This window comes from Cervus elaphus, chromosome 19, assembly GCF_910594005.1.
Source record: "Cervus elaphus chromosome 19, mCerEla1.1, whole genome shotgun sequence".
Classification (NCBI taxonomy): Eukaryota; Metazoa; Chordata; class Mammalia; order Artiodactyla; family Cervidae; genus Cervus; species Cervus elaphus.
In genome coordinates this window covers 69,629,729-69,651,393 of record NC_057833.1, presented here as the reverse complement: position 1 = coordinate 69,651,393, position 21,665 = coordinate 69,629,729, and the positions used below count along the sequence as shown (strand labels likewise).

The 21,665-nt window shown below is 46.5% G+C and overlaps 1 protein-coding gene and 1 non-coding gene across 7 annotated transcripts in view; one reads left to right on the top strand and one right to left on the bottom strand.

Moving 5' to 3' along the window:
• Positions 1-21,665, top strand: part of DOP1B (DOP1 leucine zipper like protein B) — a 133,396-nt gene that overhangs the window by 55,891 nt on the left and 55,840 nt on the right. For 5 of the 6 annotated variants that reach the window (XR_006335279.1, XM_043874270.1, XM_043874268.1 and 2 more), the window contains 6 exons: positions 32-152; positions 2,093-2,212; positions 4,559-4,661; positions 5,826-6,017; positions 9,405-10,062; positions 12,716-12,987. Coding sequence is in view for 5 of the 6 variants with exons in the window: in XM_043874270.1 (XP_043730205.1) it covers positions 32-152; positions 2,093-2,212; positions 4,559-4,661; positions 5,826-6,017; positions 9,405-10,062; positions 12,716-12,987 (1,466 nt within the window). In the remaining variant the exon portion in view is untranslated. The remainder of the gene's footprint in view (positions 1-31; positions 153-2,092; positions 2,213-4,558; positions 4,662-5,825; positions 6,018-9,404; positions 10,063-12,715; positions 12,988-21,665) is intronic. The other variant, XM_043874269.1, reaches the window with a different exon arrangement.
• On the bottom strand, positions 15,686-15,808 carry LOC122676272. Its single transcript, XR_006335541.1, has one exon. It is a non-coding gene; the product is annotated as a small nucleolar RNA SNORA26 (small nucleolar RNA).

The window sequence follows — 21,665 nt, the reverse complement described above, 5'->3', positions numbered from 1 at the left end:
ATTCGTTTGGCCATTTTCTTTTTAATTGCAGGGCCTCAAGTTGTTGAGAATTTGTTTCTCGAAGTCATCCGGGCGTTTTATTCTTACTGCAGAGATGCTCTTGGCTCTGATCTTAAACTTAGCTACACTCAGAGTGGAAATTCGGTGATTAGGTAGGGGTGTGGCTTTCAAATTCACTCTTCCTCCCTCCCTAATGCTCCCTAATGCTTTTTTTTGTTTGCCATAAATTGTGATGTGATGAGACAGTGGAGATGTAGCAGGTCAAGTCACTCCTTAAGATAACTTTTGCTCTTAAATCAGTAAACCTGAATCGGCTTTTCCCTGTTGAATACTGAGAAGGTTACAAGGAGTTTGATCTTGTCTCTGTCCCAACCTCGGAAGTACAGACTGTATTTTTGGCAGAGTGTGAAAAGTTGCTCAACAAAGGCAGCTGGGTCTAGAACACAAGTGTGAGTTACCGGGAGGAGGGCAGGCAGGAGGTGGGGTCAGGAAGTGGGGCCGGTGGGTATGGGTCTTCAGGAGACAAGTCAGAGGGCAAAGGGGGCCCCGGGGGCTCAAGCTCTAGGACCGAAGGCACAGCGAGTGGGGTTTGGGAGACAGCAGACAAGGCGATAACTTACACAGTGTGTAGTTATCAGTCAGCCCTGTGTCTTGTTCTGTTTTTGTTCTTTTCAAGGTAGTGTGTGTGCTAAGTCGCTTCAGTCGTGTCCGACTCTTTGCAACCCCACAGACTGCAGCCCGCTAGGCTCCTCTGTCCGTGGGGTTCTCCAGGCAAGAATACTGGAGTGGGTGGCCGACCCCTCCTCCAGGGGATCTTTCTGACCCAGGAATTGAACCCCTGTCTCCTACCTCTTCCTTTTCCCTTTATTCTTAATGTAATTTCCTTTTCCCTGACTTGGCATTGGTCTACTGAAGATTTAGGACTTCCCAGGTGGCTCAGTGGTAAAGAACCTGCCTGCCAATGCAGGAAACATAGGTTCAGTCCCTGAGTGGGGAAGGCCCCCTGGAGGAGGGCATGGCAATTCACTCCAGTACTCTTGCCTGGAGAATTCCAGGGACAGAGGAACCTGGTGGGCTACAGTCCATAGGTTCTTGAAGAGTCAGACAGAACTGAACGCACACACACACACAAGTATTGTAAATTGAAATCTGTTAGATTTTTCTGGTTATTAACTGTAAGTATACCAAGAGTCTTTTGTGTTTGTTTTTTCCTCACAGAATGAGTGTAGTTTACTGTTTTCCTGAATATGAAAGTAATACATGTTCGTGGTAGACTGTACCAATATTTGAAAGTATCAAGAAAAAAAGATACCATCCATAATCCCACCGCCCTTCTGAGAAAAGCATAGAACATTCTAGACTTTCAATGCATAAGGATATAGGTGCCTATCTTTTATTTTTAAGGTGAAGTTACAGTAACTGTTTAGTTGCCTGTTTATTTTTTTTAATGCAAGTTATAACTGGCTGTGCAGCCATCTCCTATGAAGGATAATGGTTGCCTTAGAATCCTCAGTAAGGAGCTATCACTTACTTAAGAAATTCTGACTAATTGATCAATCTCTTATTGACTTTTGGGTGGTTTCTACTTTTTCAGTATTTTATAATGACGTTCTCATAATACCCTTATGTGTGCTTGTGCAAGGATTTCTGTAGTATAAATCCCTAGAATAAATTCCCTGAGTTATAGAAGATGTGCATTTAAATGTTAGCCAAATTTCTCTTCCAAATGGCTGTACTGTGTTATTTTACCAGTAGGGTATGTAATTACCAATAGTTGGACTTAAGCTGGTTTTCCATGTCACATTCTTTTTTCAGTAGCTCTTAAGCTTACTCCTGAGGGAATGTATCAATATAAATACTGTTTAGGATGGCACGTGCTTGCTCTTCCCTGTATAAGAACAGTAATATTTCATCTATGACCGAGTCTGTCAGCCTCTCCAGAAATAAGTCATAAAAGATTGATATGGGTTTTTTCACACACTGCACCCCAGGTGAATGAATGGCACAGTGAATTTGCTCTGTTCAGACATGGTATTCCCATAATACAGGACTTGTCATAGATGTATTTATAAGCATCCTTCTTCCTTTACAGTGCAATAAAGGAAAACAGGAACGCCTCTGAGATCGTTAAAACAGTGAATTTGCTGATCACGTCCCTGAGCTCAGACTTCCTCTGGGATTACATGACAAGGTGTTTCGAGGACTGTTTCAGGTAAACCTTCAGGTCAGGCTTTATAAACATGTGGGAAGAAATTGAGGCTGTCATGGTTTTCCACAACTGCTCATTGTGGTCAGGTTATACTCAACGGCTAACACTGGGATGATCTCTGCTGAGTACATGATTGGATTCACTTAAACTCATAATAGAATTAAGAACGTTGCCATTAAGACGGTTCACATGATGCTGATGCTTCCTTATTAAAGTCAAACTTGAGAAACAAACCCATGCATTTCCTGGTTGGCGTCAGTCTAATCCAGTTTCTTCCCACTGTGCCCTTAGAGGCCTGATCTATCCAACAAGCTTGGTTTTGGGGCCCAGGGACTAGAGAGAGAGTGTTTTTGAAATCATCAGTCATCTTAAATTCTTCCTGAAATCAGCGTATAACTGTTCAGATGAAAGCATTTATGTTCTGAGCTGCTGCAATCAGCTTTCCCGTCACTTTCAATTAATCTGGTGGATTGCACAGACTCCAAACTGTGGGACAGTGGCCAGCTTGGGACTGCAAGCTTTCCCTCAGGGCCCTTTCCCAGGAGATTTTCCCTGTAAAGGAGGACGGGTGTAATCTCTCAGACCCAGTTCTGTCCTGTGATTCATGCTATAGAACTGAACTCCTGTCACCCCTTTGGAACGGCTTAAGCCGTCACATTGTCTTCCGTACATGCAGCTGTAATCAAAGCGTAACTTACTAACGTTGGTCTCAGGCCATCCCCTGCACACACCCCCAGGAGAAGGAGGCACATCCATCGTGCAGGAGAGCCCGAGATCAGAGACGTGACGGATCCCGTGTGCCACAGCACGGCAGATCAGCAGCAGCCGAGACGAACCAGGCCTGCCTGACGTCCCAGCTGCTCCTGCCGTGTCCTCTGCCGCCTCTGGTGCCAGGCCCGGCAGGCGCTCCAAGCTGCGATGAATAAATTACTTGTAATTGAATCCACGGGTGACAGCAAGGCCATGTTATACTGAGACCGGAGTGTGTTTTGGTCAGCTTAGTTCCATTTCAGAGTTACAAGGAACACTTTCTTTAAAAAAGAAAATTAACTATGAAACATTTCAGGCGCAGGAAAAGATGGGAAATAATGTCAGACACACTTGAACCCATTGCTAAAATCGTGGACAGTATTTGACTTTTGGTTTTCACATTTTTTTTTAAAGGAATAAAACGTTACCACCCAGACAGAGCTAACCCCTTACCTTCCCAGCAGCTTCCCTCCTTTCATCCCAGCTTTAATCACTGTCCTGAAGTTCATGTCTGTCCCAGTGATGTCTGTGCTTTTATAACAAAGATAAAAAAAGTATCCAGTATAAAAACAAGTATCCAGAAATGATACAGTCTGTTTTGCCTCTTCAAGTTTTACATCAATGGTATCAAATTGTATATAACTTTTCACCCCTGTGTGTTTGTTTGGGAGGTGGGGGTCAAAGCCCTCTGGAGATTTATCTGTATGGTAACATATACACCTAGTCCATTCACCTTGGGTGGAGTCATCCAGCGTGTGAATAAACCAGTTTCAGTCTTTTAATCACTGCAGGTTGTACCCTGCTGACCGCACTGATCCCGTCTCTACATGCAGACGTGGGGGTCTGTTTAGAATAGGCACCTAGGAGCAGACTCTCCTGGACCTAGTGAATGCAGTTCTTCCATTTCTTACCCGGATAAACACTGACAAACCTAAGCGATCATGTACAGTGAAGAAAGTTAACTCAGGTCAAACTATACTGTGATAGCAAGATGAATCCAAAATTTGTTGTTTTGAGAACCAATATATTGACTTTTTAACTTAGGTGTCCAGTTGCCTACTTATTGAAAAGGAAGTGTCGAGTTTGAGAATAAGATAAGCAGCTGCCAATAGAGTTCCCCAGTGGAGTAGCAGTTCTCTGGGAGCTGAGGAATTCTAGGCTCATGGGGATGATGCAGGGTTGGGGCGGCTGGGGGCGCTATCTCTGGTTGCTCCCATAGCAAGTTGAACAGCTGTCCTGCGTTCTGTAGCCAGGCTCCTTCCCTGGGAACACGCCTTTGGTTTCGGGCTGGGGACCTGGAATTGTTGCTTGTTAACAGCTTGAGATCAGCTGGGTATGGAATCCCATGGGGGCATGGACCACCCTTGGCTGCTATGACAAAGTTCAAGTCAGAGTCAACCTGTTTCAGATATAATCGGATTCAAGACTTACTGACACTTCTCTGTGTTAGATCATTTTCAGCATCAAGGCTGAATTATTAGACCCACGGAAGCTGTCTTTCACTGTGGTTTAAATAGCACAAATAACTTTATTGGAAATCATAGGAATTGCTTGACAATATTACAAGAGAGTGGCTTTTCTTTCCTATGGCTCACGCAGACCCGCGAAGCGAAGCCCCAATGTTGGGAGAAGCATCGGCCCTCCCCCGACGGTCTCAGAGCTCTGCACCCTCCTCGTGTTCCTTCTGGACGTGATCCCCCTGGTAGGTCCTTTGCTCTCAGGAGATGGCTCTGTGCTGGCTGTCGTATACATTCTTATTTGTGGTGTTGGTCTTTTTCTAAAGCTCATCTTACCGAGGGACTTCTCTCATATAGCCCAGTCGGTAAAGAATCTCCCTGCAATGCAGGAGATCTGGGTTCGATCCCTGGGTCGGGAAGATCCTCTGGAGAAGGGAATGGCAACCCGCTCCAGTATTCTTGCCTGGAGAATCCCCACGGACAGAGGAGCCTGGCAGGCTATAGTCCCTGGGGCCGCAAAGAGTCAGACACAACTTAGTGACTAAACCACCACCTCCCCCACCATCTTACTGAAGAAGTGGTTTTAAATAGACACATAGCACTTTTAATGTTTGTTTCGGCATGGAAGATGTAACTGAATGTGATCACATATCTTTTAGGCCCTTATGATATAAGGGGTTATAACGCTTTAGCCAGTGGTAAGTGGGCTGAGCTGAAGTTACAGAGAACAGATAAGGACCTGGGTGGCATCCTTGGACAGCAGTTATTTAGGAATGAGTATCATGATGTATAGATAGTTAGAATGAAAGTCTGACTCTTTGCGACCCCATGGACTGTAGCCTGCCAGGCTCCTCTGTGCATGGGATTCTCCAGGCAAGAATGCTGGAGTGGGTAGCCATTCCCTTCTCCAGGGGATCTTCCCCACCCAGCGATCGAACCCAGGTCTCCTGCATTGCAGGTGGATTCTTCACCGTCTGAGCCACCAGGGAAGAATTGTTATTTCTTTTTTTAAAAAAAATTTTGGTCCCACTGCCCCAGCACATTGGTTCTCTGACCAGAGATCAAATCCTCACCCCCTGCATTTGGAAGCATGGAGTTTTAACCACTGGACCCCCAGGGAAGTCCCAGAAAGTAAACATATTTCTTTAAGTTGCATCCTTGGCTAATTTTCTCCAAGGAAACAGATTCCCTTAATAGAGACATGAATGTGGCAGTCATTTTCTACTAGACAGAGGGAAGCCACTTGAAAGAGAATGTCCATGGATGTATTTAGATCAAGAAGAAATACTATTTTGTTTTCCAACTTGGAAACAAACGTGGAACAAACTTACGCTCAAAAAATGCTTGCGTTTTCACAAGGCGCCGCTTGCTGCTGCGACACACGAGTTAAACCCACGTCTGTTTCACAGGAACTTTACTCAGAGGTGCAAACCCAGTACCTCCCACAGGTGCTTGGCTGCCTGCTGCAGCCTCTGGCCGAGGAGATGGAGATGCTGAGCTTGCCCGAACTCACGCACGCCCTGAGGACCTGTTTCAAAGTGCTCAGCAAGGTCCAAATGCCGCCTTCCTACCTGGACACAGAGCCCACGAGTGGGAGCTTGGTACGTGCTGGGAGGAGCCGATGTGGTTTTTCCGGGCTGATGGGCCCTTGGGCCTCCCTGGATAGGAATAAAGACGAGAAGACGTATCAGTAATATCCAAAATGTGCTTCTAAGACCCTCGTACACTTCATGAAAGCTTGTCATGTTAAGTAACCCTGTTCATTTCACCCTCTGCCCTGCTGTCTTTTTGCTGAAGCCCACCACTAAGCTAATGGTTACACACAGCTCACCATCTCAACCTTTCTATATGTATGTTTGTATATGAGGAATTCTGCTTTTTTTTTTTTTTTTAAGTACAAGTGAGATGGTCGTCCCTGGGGCTGCAGTAACAAAGTGCCACGCTGGGTGACAGAACAGCAGAAAGTTCCCGTCTCACAGCTCCGGAGGCTAAGGTGTCAGCAGGGTGGTTCCTTCTAGGCTGTGAGGGAGTGTCTGTTCCGTGCATCGCCCCTGTCTTCTGGTGTTCCTGCCGTTCCTTGACTTATAGACCCCCCCCCCCCCCCGCCCCAGTCTCAGCCTCCGCCTTCATCTATCTTCCCTGTGTGCATATGCGTGTGTCCAGATTTCACCTTTTTATAAGGACACCACCCATCATACTGGATTAGGACCCACCCTAATGACCTCACTGCCCTTGGTCATCTGCAAGGACCCTAATTCCAAATAAGATCACAGTCACAAATACTGGTGTCAGGACTTCAGCACTGTTTTTTTTCTTAAGGGAACATAATTCAACCCATAACAGACATTATTTCTCTGATTTGCTTTGGTTTTCATCCAAACACTCCTCGGAGAGCATCTGTATCTGTGTACAAACAGAGGTATCTTGTTGGTTTCACTGTTTCTTCAACCACTCCCCTATTGAGGTGTTTTTTTTTTTCTTCCCCAGTTATTTCTAGTTTTTCACTGCTACAGTGCTACTGTCAACATCTTCATACAACCTGCTCTCAGGGCTGACAGTGTCTCTGAGGAATCAGTTCCTAGAAATGGGAATCAAGCCCATTTCTTAATGTGAAGAGATGCTGCCAAACTGTCCTCCAAAAAAACTATAACAATACGGTTCCATGAGCAGCTTGAGGCCCATGGTCTTTGAATTATTTTTTATTTTCTGCTTTGTTGAGGGATTTGAAAGTTCTGCCCTTGAGAGCCATTCGGTGCAGTGGCAGATAGGAACAGGCTAAAAAAGGAAAGCCTTCCTGAAAGGATGGTGGCTTCCCTGGTGGCTCAGAGGGTAAAGTGTCTGCCTGCAGTGCGGGAGACCTGGGTTCGATCCCTGGGTCGGGAAGATCCCCTGGAGAAGGAAATGGCAACCCACTCCAGTACTCTCTTGCCTGGAAAATCCCATGGACGGAGGAGCCTGGTAGGCTACAGTCCATGGGGTTGCAAAGAGTCGGAAACGACTGAGCGACTTCACTTTTTCCTTTTCCTGAAAGGAGAGCCATGCGTGTTGGTTAGTGCTGGGAGGCAGGTGGGCTGCCCGTGGGGCCTGAAGCTCATTTTGCAGAGTAGTTACCGGTTCTTCCTTCACTCTCAAAGCTAATTTTTTTCTTCCCCTAGCTGTTAACAGCTGTTGGAAAAACCCTAAAAAGGATGTAAACTGTAAAGTACAAGCATGTGTCATGTACAAATATAAATAACAATGTTTCCAAACATTTGCATAATACTGTATCATTCTTCCCCAGTGAGTGGGTCAGGTGATGATAAGTTTTCAGTTTAATGTAGTATTCCCTGAGTAACAGTATATAAGAGGTTGATTCACTGAAGTGTCATCCTTTTGAAAAAGCCACAGAATGTATGTACACATGTGTGTGTGTGTGTGAGTCATGTATGTGGTTAATATTTTGTTCTTGCTGTCTCTTATTCATTCCTTTATTGCCTGTATTTTATGCTCAACCCAGTTTCCTCATTCATATTCTTAAATGTCAGAAACTTTTTTTTTTTTTTTCATTTCATTTTGCTTTCTTAAAATTTGGCTATTTCACGTTGGAGTTTTGTGCTCAGTTGCTCAGTCATGTCTGACTCTTTGTGACCCCATGGACTGTTTGTGGCCCACCAGTCAGTTCCGTTGCTCAGTCGTGTCCAACTCTTTGCGACCCCATGAATTGCAGCACGCCAGTCCATCACCAACTCCCGGAGTTTACTCAAACTCATGTCCATTGAGTCGGTGATGCCATCCAGCCATGTCATCCTCTGTCGTCCCCTTCTCCTCCTGCCCCCGATCCCTCCCAGCATCAGGGTCTTTTCCAGTGAGTCAGCTCTTCACATGAGGTGGCCAAAGTACTGGAATTTCAGCTTCAGCGTCAGTCCTTCCAATGAACACCCAGGACTGATCTCCTTTAGGATGGACTGGTTGGATCTCCTTGCAGTCCAAGGGACTCTCAAGAGTCTTCTCCAACACCACAGTTCAAAAGCATCAATTCTTTTGCACTCAGCTTTCTTCACAGTTCAGCTCTCACATCCATACATGACCACTGGAAAAACCATAGCCTTGACCAGACGGACCTTTGTTGGCAAAGTAATGTCTCTGCTTTTTAATATGCTATCTAGGTTGGTCATAACTTTCCTTCCAAGGAGGAAGCGTCCTTTAATTTCATGGCTGCAGTCACCATCTGCAGTGATTTTGGAGCCCCCAAAAATAAAGTCTGACACTGCTTCCACTGTTTCCCCATCAATTTCCCATGAAGTGATGGGACCAGATGCTATGATCTTAGTTTTCTGAATGTTGAGCTTTAAGCCAACTTTTTCACTCTCCTCTTTCACTTTCATCAAGAGGCTTTTTGGTTCTTCACTTCTGCCATAAGGGTGGTGTCATCTGCATTTCTTCATGGCCGTGCTTCTGCGGGGTCTGTTGCAGCCAGCGCGTGTGGCCCCCCAGGCCCATGTAATTCTCCAGGCAATGCTACTACAGGCGGGTGCCGTTTTCTCCTCTGGGGTATCTTCCCCACCCAGGGATGGAACCTGCATCTCCTGCACTGGCAGGCCGATTCTTGACCCCTAGCGCCCCCTGGGAAGCTCGTATTGGAGGAGAGCCGATGAACAATGTCGTGATAGTTTCAGGTGCACAACAGAGTGACCCGGCTGTCCACACACGTGCGTCCTTCCTCCCCGACTCCCCACCCGTCCTGGCTCCCACGTAACTCTGAACAGCGTTCCCTGTACCGTACAGTGGGTCCCTGCTAGCAGAAACTGTTTTTAAATAACCTTTTTGGATTCTGAAGGGTCTGAATAACTAGTATGAAGAGGGCTGTCTGATGATACACATGGAGATCCTCTTGGCGTGGAAAACTGTGGCCTCAGGGAGGATGCATTCATAGCTTGATTCCCTTGATGTTTGAACCCCTCGGTCTTACAAGATTCACGATACAGACTTCCTTTTTCCTTTTTTTGCAGAGTCCGGTCAGAGGTGAAAACACCGAAGTGATTGCCGACACAGATGCAGTGCCCCTGGGCGACGAAGACGCGCCATTTCCCCCACTGAAATCAGAGGACAGCGGCATCGGACTGAGCGCCTCGTCGCCCGAGCTCTCGGAGCACTTGCGGGTGCCCCGGGTTTCCCCGGACAAAGACGACGTCTGGAAGAAGGGCGGGAGCATGCAGAAGACATTCCTTTGCATCCAGGAGCTGATCGCCACCTTTGCCCACAAGAACATTTTTGGGGCGCAGCTGACGGCGTCCGGGGAAGAGGCCAAGTCGGCGGAGGAGCCTGCGGGCCGGCGGGATGAGAGTGGAAAGGGCTCGTGGGAGGCCCGGACCCTGGGCGGTGTGCCCCAGTTCAAGCAGATGCTCTCTGACCTCTTCACGGCCCGAGGGTCCCCCTTCAAGGCCAGGAGTGTGGAACTGCCCTCACCCCCGCCCCGCAGCCCCGGCCGCAAGAAGGACGAGGGGTGGGCCGTGGATGAGGTGGTCCTTGACCTGGGGGGCTCCCGGGAGGGTGTCCGGGAGGCCTTCGCAGCCGCCTGCCACCTGCTGCTGGAGTGTGCCACCTTCCCCGTGTACCTGTCCGAGGAGGAGACGGAGCAGCTTTGTGAGGTCCTCTTCCAGCCTCCGGGTGAGGGGCGCCCCGGGAGTCTGCCGGCAGGGCTCGGGAAGCCTCGGGCCCCTGAGGGTTATAGAGGAGTTAAAATTTCACAGCGACCGAGAGGGCGCTGTCTGCCCACCCCCATTTTCCTTCCTTGTTTCGTAGTTACCGTGTACGGTTTGGGTTTGTCTTTACCAGACGGAAACCTAAAGAAGCTCCCTCTGTGTCTTTACAGTTCCTTTCTTTTTTTTTTGCCTGCACCCCATGGCATGTGGGATCTTCCCTGTAGGTAGCTCAGACGGTAAAGAATCTGCCTCCAATTCAGGAGACCTGGGTTTGATCCCTGAGTCAGGATGATCCTCTGGAGAAGGGATCATCCACCCCAGTAGTCTTGCCTGGAGAATCCCCATGGACAGAGGAGCCTGGCGGGTCACAGTCCATGGGGTCACAAAGAGTCGGACACGACTGAGTGACTAACACTACACTACGTGGCCCGTGACATCTTAGTTCCCCGACCAGGTATTGAACCCACGCCCCCTGCAATGGAAGCGCAGAGTCTTAACCTACCTGGACCACCAAGGAAACTCCTGGGTCTGTATTTATTAACATTCGGGTGCCCAGCACAGCCTGTTAGAAGGTCTGAGACATAAAAGGAGCCTCACCCTAGTCAGTACATAGACTCTTTGGTGAGACTTGTTCCTAAAGCTTTATGTGTTAATGTGCCAGGGCTCCCATAACAAAGTACCACCCACCGAGTGGCTTAAACCACAGAAATGTGTTGTCTCACGGCCTGGAGGCCAGAAGTCTGAGGTCAGCGTGTTGGCAGGGCCGCGCTCCCTCTGAAGGTGCTTCAGAAGGGTGTGTTCCGGCCACTCCTCCAGCCTCTGGTGGTTCCCAGGCCTGTGGGAACCCAGCCCTCATCTTTCCATGACATTCTTCCCTTGTACGTGTCCGTATTCCGGTCTCCCTTCTCTAAGGTACCCATTCGGCTTCCCAGGTGGTGCTAGTGGTAAAGAACCCGCCTGCCAATGCAGGAGACGTAGGAAACATGGGTTCGATTCCTGGGTCAGAAAGATCCCCTGGAGAAGAGCATGGCAACCCACTCCAGCCTTCTTGCCTGGAGAATCCCATGGGCAGAGGAGCCTGGTGGACTGCAGTCCGTAGAGTTGCAGAGTCGGACACGGCTGAAGCGACTTAGCACGCATGCACTCAGGGCACCCGTTATATTGGCTTAGAGGCACACCCACTCCTTCTCTACCAGGGCCTCTTTTAAGTCATTACATCTGCGACCAGTTTCCCAAGAGGGTCGTTCTGAGGTCCTAGGGGTTTATAAACTTCAACATAAGAATTTCTATGAGGACGCAGTTTAAACTGTTACCAGCAGCACGTTAAGCCCAGGCTGCCACAACAAAATACCATAGGTTGGGGGACGCTTAAACCACAGAAATGTGTTTTCTCACAGTTCTGGGTCTAGAAGTTCGAGATCAGGGAGCCAGCATGGTCAGTGTCTGGTGAGAACTCGTCCCTGTGTTACAGACTGCCACCTTCTCACCACATGTTCACATCCTGGGACGTGTGTGGGGGTGTGTAGGGGGCCTTTCTGGTGTCTTCTAATAAGGGCTCCAATCCCATCATATCGGCCACCCCTCAGGACCTCATCTAGACCCAGGCACCCCCTCCAAATACTGTTACTCTGGGGAGCTGGGGCATTCGCATGTGAATTTTGGGCACATGCAGTTGAGTCCATTGCAGGCAGTGAACACTTTAAAGAAAAAAGGATCAAGGGGAAGGTGTAAGAAAAGAAGAGTGATTAAGTTGGTAGGAGCTGAGGGTGAACATTTCCCCTCTCATCATCACCTTTATTAAACGTTCCATGCAATGTGTCTCTTGACTTCAGAGCTGCAGATGACAGTATACTTGGAAGAAATGCATTTAGAATTGATATCTTCAGTATATTTTTAGCCTCTTGTAAAGCTCATGCCATGTGCCCTATCACCAACAGAACTCTGAAAACACGTTTCGAGCTCTGCACCAACAAGTGTAACTTTTACTATATGTAAATTTTACAAGTATTTTCATTCAAATTTTACTGTGTTTACATTTTGTGTCTGTGTGTGGCTGTACTGGGTCTTTGTTGTGGTGCATGGACCCTTCATTGCTGCACAAGGGCTTTCTCTAGTTGCGGTGAGCAGGGGCTACCCTCTAGATGTGGCGTGCCGGCTTCTCGTTGCAGTGGCGTCTCTTGTTGCAGAGCACAGACTCTAGGGTGCGAAGGCTTCGGTCATTGTAGGGTATAGGTTTAGTTGCCTCAAGGCGTGTGGGATCTTCCCAGACCAGGGATCCAACCCGTGTCCCCTGCACTGGCAGGCAGATTCTCAACCACTGGACCATAGGGAAAGTCCCATCATTGACAAAATTTTTAAACAAGAGAAGCATGTTTTAAATCATCTCAAAGCCCCAAGAGTGACATTTGCAGAACTTGAACAGTCTGTTAGCTCATGACTTTGGTCTCATCGGCCCCCTGGCCCTGAATGGGGACAGTGGAGTGTGTCACCACCGGGAGGTTATCACACTGCTATGCAGGTGGCCTCCCGGATCGGAAGGTCTTAGAGGCTGCAGGCTGGTGAGCCAGTCTTGAGAGGTTTTTGTGTGTCTCCATCCTCTTTGGTTGTCATCCTTTCAGGAGCGGGCGATTCTGGTTTTCCACCTTGGCTGAAGTCCCTGATGACCATCAGCTGTTGTGTGACTGATTGCTACCTCCAGAACGTGGCCATCTCCACCCTGCTCGAAGTGATCAACCACTCCCAGTCCCTTGCCCTCGTCATCGAAGACAAGATGAAACGCTATAAAAGCTCCGGACACAACCCATTTTTCGGCAAGCTGCAGATGGTGACAGTTCCTCCCATAGCTCCAGGAATACGGAAAGTCATTGCAGAGAAAACAGACTTCTATCAGGTATTTCCCACCAGGAAGAGGAAGGCTGGGACCCTGAGACCTTCTTCATAGACTCTTTCTTTGAAGCTGTCCCTGAAGTTTTGGGGGTGGGGTGGGTGGATGTGTGTGTGTGTGCGTGTATGCATTCAGTTGCTCAGTCATGTCTGACTCTTTGTGACTCCATGGACTGTAGCCCACCAGGCTCCTCTGTCCATGGAGCTGTCCAGGCAAGAAGCCTGGAATGGGTTTCCATTTCCTTCTCCAGGGGATCTTCCCAACCCAGGGATTGAACCTGTTATGTTTTGCATCTCCAGCATTGACAGGCGGATTCTTTACCACTGCGCCACCTGGGAAGGCCTAAGGTTTTGGTCGTGATGACAAAGAATATGGTGCCTTGGGTAGCAGCCAGAGCAGGTGGCTGGAGACCTGGGCCTGCTTTGTCTGTCTCTAACCCCAGCTCCTCGGAGAAGGCAATGGCACCCCACTCCAGTACTCTTGCCTGGAAAATCCCATGGGCGGAGGAGCCTGGTAGGCTGCAGTCCATGAGGTCGCTAAGAGTCGGACACAACTGAGCGACTTCACTTTCACTTTTCACTTTCATGCACTGGAGAAGGAAATGGCAACCCACTCCAGTGTTCTTGCCTGGAGAATCCCAGGGACGGGGGAGCCTGGTGGGCTGCCGTCTATGGGGTCACACAGAGTCGGACACAATTGAAGAGACTTAGCAGCAACCCCAGCTCCTGGCAGTTTCTGGCCCCGCAGCAAGTGTTCAGTAATATTTGTGTTCAGTTTTAGGCTGACTTACTCCATAAGTAAGAATTGCTAACTTATCTAAATACACAGAAAAAGAAACTCTGTCCCACTTTGTGAGATTTGAGGCTTTGAGGTTATTTAGCCTCAAAGAAAACTTCAGTTGTTCAGTCATGTCCGACTCTTTGTGATCCCATGGACTGCAGCACACCCGGCCTCCCTGTTCATCGCCATCTCCCAGAGTTTACTCAAACTCATGTCCATTGAGTCAGTGATGCCATCCAACCATCTCATCCTCTGTCATCCCTTTCTCCTCCTGCCTTCAATCTTTCCCAGCACCAGGGTCTTTTCCAATGAGTCAGTTCTTCGCATCAGGTGGCCAAAGTATTGGAGTTTCAGCTTCAACATCAGTTCTTCCAATGAACATTCAGGACTGATTTCCTTTAGGATGGACTGGTTGGATCTCCTTGCAGCCCAAGGGACTCTCAAGAGTCTTCTCCAACACCACAGTTCAAAAGCATCAATTCTTCAGCACTCATCTTTCTTTATAGTCCAACTCTCACGTCCATACATGACTCCTGGAAAAACCATAGCTTTGACTAGATGGACGTTTGTTGGCAAAGTAATGTCTCTGCTAAGAGCTTGCTCTAATTCATCTCCATTAAGTCGGTGATGCCCTCCAACCATCTCTTCCTCTTAGGAAAGCTTAGTACTTGTCAAATGTGAGAAAGATTATTGCTGAAGATGGTGAGCAGCTGTTGTCCATCTTCCTTGGGGACCGAGTAAGAAAATAAGGTATTATAGGGCTCAATCAACTGCAAGAAGCTGAAAGCTATTCCAGCTAGCTCATGAAAAAAAAAAAAAAAACTGAGGTTATAAAGATGGAGCCCGTCCAAGGCCAGGGTTGGGAGTGGAATGCCGCTGGCTCTCACGGGCTTCACCTGGGGAGCTGTCAGAGCCCAAGGCTGCTTCCTCTCCACATCTCCCTGCCAGCCAGGACCTAACCTGCTTGTCACTTGACCTTCAGTCAGCCTCAGGACCCTCAAGCCTGGTTGTCAGAGCTAATGACACTGGCATCTCTTTTTCACAGTTCTGAGCTAGCCTGTCAAGGCTCTTAAATAGGCAGTCAGCAGGGCACGCCTGGGTCAGGCGGCTTCTGCTGTCCAGTCCACCACAACAGTGACCCAGGCCAGGGCAGAGTGGTCACGTGGTGTAGACAGGGACAGGGTCATTCACCAGGGCCTCTAGGGGGAACACGTTTCCCCTGAGGGGAGGACGGGCGCCAAATGCCCTGCAAACTTGGAGACCCTGAGGAAGAGAGATTCTCGATGCTTTATGTGAGGTGCGGGAAGTAAACTCTCCTTTGAGGACTTGACAGCCCATCCTTTGAACGGCTATTGAAGTGGGCTGGCTTTTTACCTATTGGGTTGAACCCTCCTCAAGCAAGTCATGTAGCTGAAGCCATCTCCAGCTTGGTTCTGCCCTCCCCCCCCCCTTTTTTTTAATTTATCTGGCTGTGCCAGGTCTTAGTTGCCGCATATAGGATCTACTTTCCTAACCAGGGATCAAACCTGGGGCCCCCCTGCTTTGGGAGTGTGGAGGCTTAGCCACTGGAGCACCAGGGAAGTTCCTTTTTTTGTTGTTGTTAACAGTATTATTTAGATATAACTCACCCATTTCAAGTACACAATTCAGTAGTTTTTACTATATTCATAGAAATATGTCATTTTCCTTGTTTTCTATATGTGATTTCTTTTTTTTTCCCACCTGTTTCCCCCTTTTTATTTTCTTTTTCATTAAGTGCTCTTTTCCAGTGTAATGTTTTAATCCCCTTAATGATTTTTTTTCAATGTATTTTTAGAGTTTTTTATTTATTTATTTATTTATTGAAGGTCAAGTTTAAATTTAATGACTTTGGTATTAACTACACACATACTAGTAAGTGCTAAGACTTAAAATCTTCTGGTTCAGTTGTGACTCCAGACAGGATCCAGAGAAGAGTTCTAAAAATCTCTTCTCTGGGTTTTATGGAGACTTTCTTTACCCTCCTGTGTTAGCCTCTTATGGCACTGTGTCAGCCTTAAAAGGGCACCGGAAAGAGTTGTAGAAACATGCCTGGCAGGCTGCAGTCCATGGGGTTGCAAAGAGTCAGACATGACTGACTGACTAACCCTTTTTCACCTCTTGAATAGCTCTGTTCCTCTTCCCTTTCTTGTGCTGTTGTTATTATGCATAGTACATCTAGGTATGTTATAAACTGAACAAGATGTGGTTGTATAATCTTATGATATTTTAAGAACTTGGTAAAGGAAAGGAAAACAAGTATATATTCGTAGAGTTTGGTTGTTCAGTTGCTTAGTTGTGTCCGACTCTTTGTGATCGCATGGATTGCAGCATGCCAGGCTTCCCTGTCCTTCACAATCTCCTGGAATTTGCTCAAACTTGTGTCCACTGAATTGATGATGCCATTCAACCATCTCATCCTCTGTCATCCCCTTCTCCTCCTGCCTTCAGTCTTTCCTAGCATCAGGGTCTTTTCCAGTGAGTCGGTGCTTCGGATCAGGTGGCCAAAGTAGTGGAGCTTCAGCTTCAGCATCAGTCCTTCCAATGAACACCCAGGACTGATCTCCTTTAGGATGGAGTGGTTGGATCTCCTTGCAGTCCAAGGGACTCTCAAGAGTCTTCTCCAACACCACAGTTCAAAGGCATCAATTCTTCAGTGCTCAGCTTTCTATATTTATAGTCCAACTCTCACATCCATACATGACTACTGGAAAAACCATAATTCTGAGTAGACAGACCTTTGTCTCTGCTTTCTAGTATGCTTTTCTTCCAAGGAGCAAACATCTTTTAATTTCATGGCTGCAGTCACCATCTGCAATGATTTTGAAGCCCGAGAAAATAAAGTCTGTCACTGTTTGCATTGTTTCCCCATCTGTTTGCCATGAAGTGATGGGACCGGATGCCATGATCTTCGTTTTTTGAATGTTGAATTTTAAGCCATCTTTTTCACTCTTTTTCACCTTCATCAGGAGGCTCTTTAATTCCTCTTCTCTTTCTGCCATAAGGGTGGTATCATCTGCATATCTGAGGTTATTGATATTTCTCCCAGAAATCTTCATTCCATCTTAAGGTTCATCCAGCCTGCCATTTTATATGATGTGCTCTGCATATAGGGCTTCTCAGATGGCTAAGATGGTAAAGAATCTGCCTGAAATGCAGGAGACCCAGGTTTAATCCCTTGGTTGGGAAGATCCCCTGGAGGAAGGCATGACAGCGCACTCCAGTATTCTTGCCTAGAGAATTTTGTGGACAGAGGAGCCTGGCAGGCTACAGTCCATGGGATTGCAGAGAGTCAGACATGACCTAGCAACTGACACTTTCACACTCTGCATGTAAGTTAAATAAGCAAGTTGACAATATATAGCCTTGAGATAGTCCTTTCCAGATTTTGAACGAGTCTGTTGTTGCGTGTCCCCCATCTGGCTCTCTTCACTTGTGGGTTCAAGTGTACATCTGGTACTGTTTCTTTACTCCAGTCCACCTTCGCTTGTACTGTTGTAAAATACATTCCCAGAAGTGATGGGACCAGCAGTGCAATGTGCACCTATTGTTTTATGCAACTGGTTTTTAAAATTATTTGTAAGAAGAGAAGAGAAGGAATATGCATTCATGCTGTCTCTTTGTAATTACATAATTACTTTTTCTGATGCTCTTTGCTTTTTGTATGGGTTCAGATAACTGTCTGGGGTCAATTATTTTCACCCTGAAGAACTTTTACATTAGTCTTGTAAAGTAGGGCTGCTAGATTTTCTTTATCTGGAAATGTCTTTATTTTTCTTTCTTTTATATAAGATAGATTTATGGGATATAAGATGTTGGTTTTTTTGTTTTTTTTTTGTCTTTCAACACATTGAATATAAGAATAAGCCCATTTTAATCTTTTCCACATACACTTGATTATAAAATATTTAAAGCAGCACTTGTTTAATAATCCATAACAAATGCTCAGCTAAATGTTTGAGTGAACCTGCATTTGAATTAATTGTTTGAATATGTCATCCACCAGTCTTCTGACTTCCCTTGTTTCTGATGAAAAGTTGGCTGTTACCTTACGGGGGTTTGCTTGTAAATTATCAAATCAATTTTCTCTTGTTACTTTCAAGATTTTCTCTGTCCTTTATCATTCCACTAGGATGTCTCTGGGTGTGGATCTCTTTGTATTTATCCTTCTTGGAATACATTGAGCTTCTTGGATATGTAGATTGAGATTTTTCATCAAATTTGGCAAGTTTTCAGCTCTCATTTCTTTAAATATTTTTCCTGCTCATTTCTTTTTCCTGGCCCCGCACTCCACTTACGTGTATGCTGGTGCCCTTAATGGTGTTCTGCACGTTTCTCTAAGGCTTTATTCATTTTTCTTTTTTTTTTTCCTATATACTTCAGATTTCATGATTTTTATCAGTCTTTTTCATTGACTCTTCTGCTAGTTCAAGTAAATTGTTGAGCCCCCTCTAGTGAATTTTTCATTTGTTATTGTACTTTCAACTCCAGAGTTTCCTTTTTGTAATAATTTCTGACTTATTGTTATCATCTATCTGATGAGGCATTGTCATATTTTTTTTTCTTCTTTGAACATGGTTTCCTTTAGTTATTCAAACACATTTATAATGGCTCCTTTGAAGTCTTTGTTAAATCTGGTTCCTCTCTTGGCTTGTACTGTCTGCTTCTCTAATCCCTGCGCGTGGGTCATATTTTCTTGTATCTTTGCCCTGTCTTGTAACCTTTATTGAAGGCTTTGTATTCTGGCACCTCCTTCCAACTCCACCAGTGACTTGTTGTTGTCTCTCTTGTTTGTTTAGTGACTTGACTGTTTAGTTTGTTTCCCCTGCAGGGTGAGGCATTTGCTGCTGCTCCTTGGAGGCTGCCACCTTAGGAATGCGCAGCCACTCTTGAGATGATGGTGATTTTAGCAAGATTTTCATTGACTTTCCCTGATTTCTGTTAAACTCTGTGGGTATCACACCCAGATATTAGGCTCCACTAATCACTGGATGATGGCTCTATTATTTTTAGCAATGCCCCAGGGCACAAATTACTCCACAGCCTGATCCAGTTTATACTCTTGACTGAGGTAGGTTTTTTCTTTTAATGTTTGTTTATTTGTGTGTGTGTATCTATTATCTTTTGGGCTGTGTTGGGTCTTAGTTGTGGCATGCAGGATCTCTGTTGTGATGTGTGGGCTTCTGTTTGCAGTGTGCAGGCTGACTTGCCCTGTGGCATGTGGGATCTTACTTCCCTACCCAGGGGTGAACCCACACCCCCTGCATTGGAAGGCAGATTCTTAACCCCTGGGCCCTCAGAGAGGTCCCTGTCTCAAGTAGTTTTTTGAGGCCAGTCTTAGAGATTTGTTTTGACATAGGAGGATTTTTCCTAGCTCTCTGTGTCCCCTGTTAGCTCAGTTGGTAAAGCATCTGTCTGCAATGCAGGAGACCTGGTTCAATTCCTGGGTTGGGAAAACCCACTGGGGAAGTGATAGGATACCCCCTCCAGTGTTCTTGGGCTTCCCTTGGGGCTCAGCTGGTAAAGAATCCGCCTGCAATGTGGGAGACCTGGGTTCAATCCCTGGGTTGGGAAGATCCCTTGGAGAAGGGAAAGGCTACCCACTCCAGTATTCTGGCCTGGAGAATTCCATGAACTGTATAGTCCATGCAGTTGCAAAGAATCAGACAGGACTGAGCGACTTTAATAAGATATTAAGATAAGATGTGTCCCTTTTTATTTCTGGTAAATGAGCTGGCTTGTGGTGTAGCTTGTTGCTATCATGGAGCTCACAGCCTCCTCTTAATTACTCACCATTAAAATCTCTTGTTATTTCTGAGAGCACTCCCAGGCTTGACCTTATCCTACACTCTGTCCCCTTACAGAGAGCTGTGCAGCTCTGTTTTGTGACCTGCCTGTCCCCCTGGGCAAAATCTCTGAATCTGTTGTGCAGGAAGAGCTGTAACTGGGTCAGTTGTCTGCTTCTCTTGGTGTGATTTCCTGGCGGGGTGCTGGGCGGGGTGGTAGCCTCTGGTCATCTGGGTGTGCGTCTTTTTCTCTCCTCATGAATGATCCAGACCCTCGTGTTCTTAGCCTGCTATGCTTGGATAGAGCCTCCACCCAAGAGCCAGGGCAGAGGAGTAAAATACTGGAGGCCTGTTCCTCCCAGGGAGATGCAGAAGCCTTATTAGCTGGGGAGCTGGGAGCGGGGAGGCCCATCTTCCCGGCCACCCGCTATCAAGTCAAGCTGGATGGAGAGGTGGGAGGGTTGTAGTTGAAGTGCCATAGACTTGTTGCTTCTTGTGCTGGAATTTTCGTAGATTCTCTTGAGTTTTTCCTCATTTCTTGAATGCCCTTAGGATAATGTCCAGCAACTCTAAATGGCTGGCTGTTTTCTTTTTCTATAATTTTCACTGGGAGAGGGTCCATGGTTTGTTCAGTCTAGCCCCACTTATGATGTTGGGTCCTGGCAGATCCTGGATTTAGTCGTTCTTCAGCTTTTGCCCCTCGTTCTCCCTGTCTTCCTTCCTACCAAAGTTGAGTAACAGTATAGATCTTGACTCTGTAAAACTTGGAACCACAGCAACTGGGCAGATCTTTTTTCCTGGTCCTGCATACATCACAGAGTTTGGCATAGCTCCATCATAGGCACAGAGAGGAAAAAAGAAGAAAAAATTTCATCCATGAATTCTTGGAAGGCTATTAATAGAAAAAAATGATAGCACTCAGTACTTTGCTCTTGTTTGGGTATGCTTTTATGAGTTCTTTCTGAAGCCTTGATTTTTATTTTGATTCAGATTTAGTACGTACCTGAGCATGTACTACTTGCCAAGCACTGGAGCATACGTTATATATTAATGTTACCAGGTTCTCAAGAACGAGGCAGGGCTGAAGCCTACCCACATTGAGATGCTGGAACTAGAGATGGTAAAGTAACCTATACAGACAGCCAGGGTGCGCCCCAGGTTCTCAGACTCCAGGCCTCGGGCTGGTTCCAGATCCTCTAGCCTTTTTCTTGTTCCCATGGAACAGCTTACATACCAACGTTCATTCTGCCTACAGTGCCAACAAGAGTAAGGTCAGATGTCCCAAGAGTGCCCTGCCCTTGCAAAGTAGTAATGGCAGATTGCCAGCCACTAAGAAAATGTCCAGGGCATAGGGACTGAGAAGGCAAAGATGATGAATGGGCAGGCGTGTTTTTTGTGATCAAGTCTCAAAAACCCTCCAAAAAAACTTTAAACCTTCCAGATGGAGCATCTTACACATAAATTTGCCCTAGGGACTGAAGGCAAAGGGACTGCTTTATTTTATCTGGAAATGACTTCAGTTCAGTTAAGTCATTCAGTCGTGTCCGACTCTTTGCGACCCCATGGACTGTAGCACACCAGGCCTCCCTGTCCATCACCAACTCCCAGAGTCCACCCAAACCCATGTCCATTGAGTCGGTGATGCCATCCAACCATCTTAGCTATTCAATAAACTTTCATCACTTAGTTTAGCACAAACCCTAGACATACAAGTTACTCCTATCTGGAGAGACTGTTTTAGACATTCCTGAAGCATAATTATTCTTAATAAAGTTTATCTAAAGGCTCATATCTCATTTACATTTTTCAGAAGTTTCTTCACTCGTGGTTCTTTTCTTGCTGACAAACTTGTAAAAGGTATAACAATATTTAGTTTATATTAAACCTTCAGTTCAGTTCAGTCGCTCAGTCGTGTCCGACTCTTTGTGACCCCATGGACTGCAGCACCCCAGGCCTCCCTGCCCATCACCAACTCCCGGAGCTTACTCAAACTCATGTCCATAGAGTCAGTGATGCCATCCAACAATTTCATCCTCTGTCGTCCCCTTCTCCTCCCACCTTCAATCTTTCTCAGCATCAGGGTCTTTTCCAAGCAGTCAG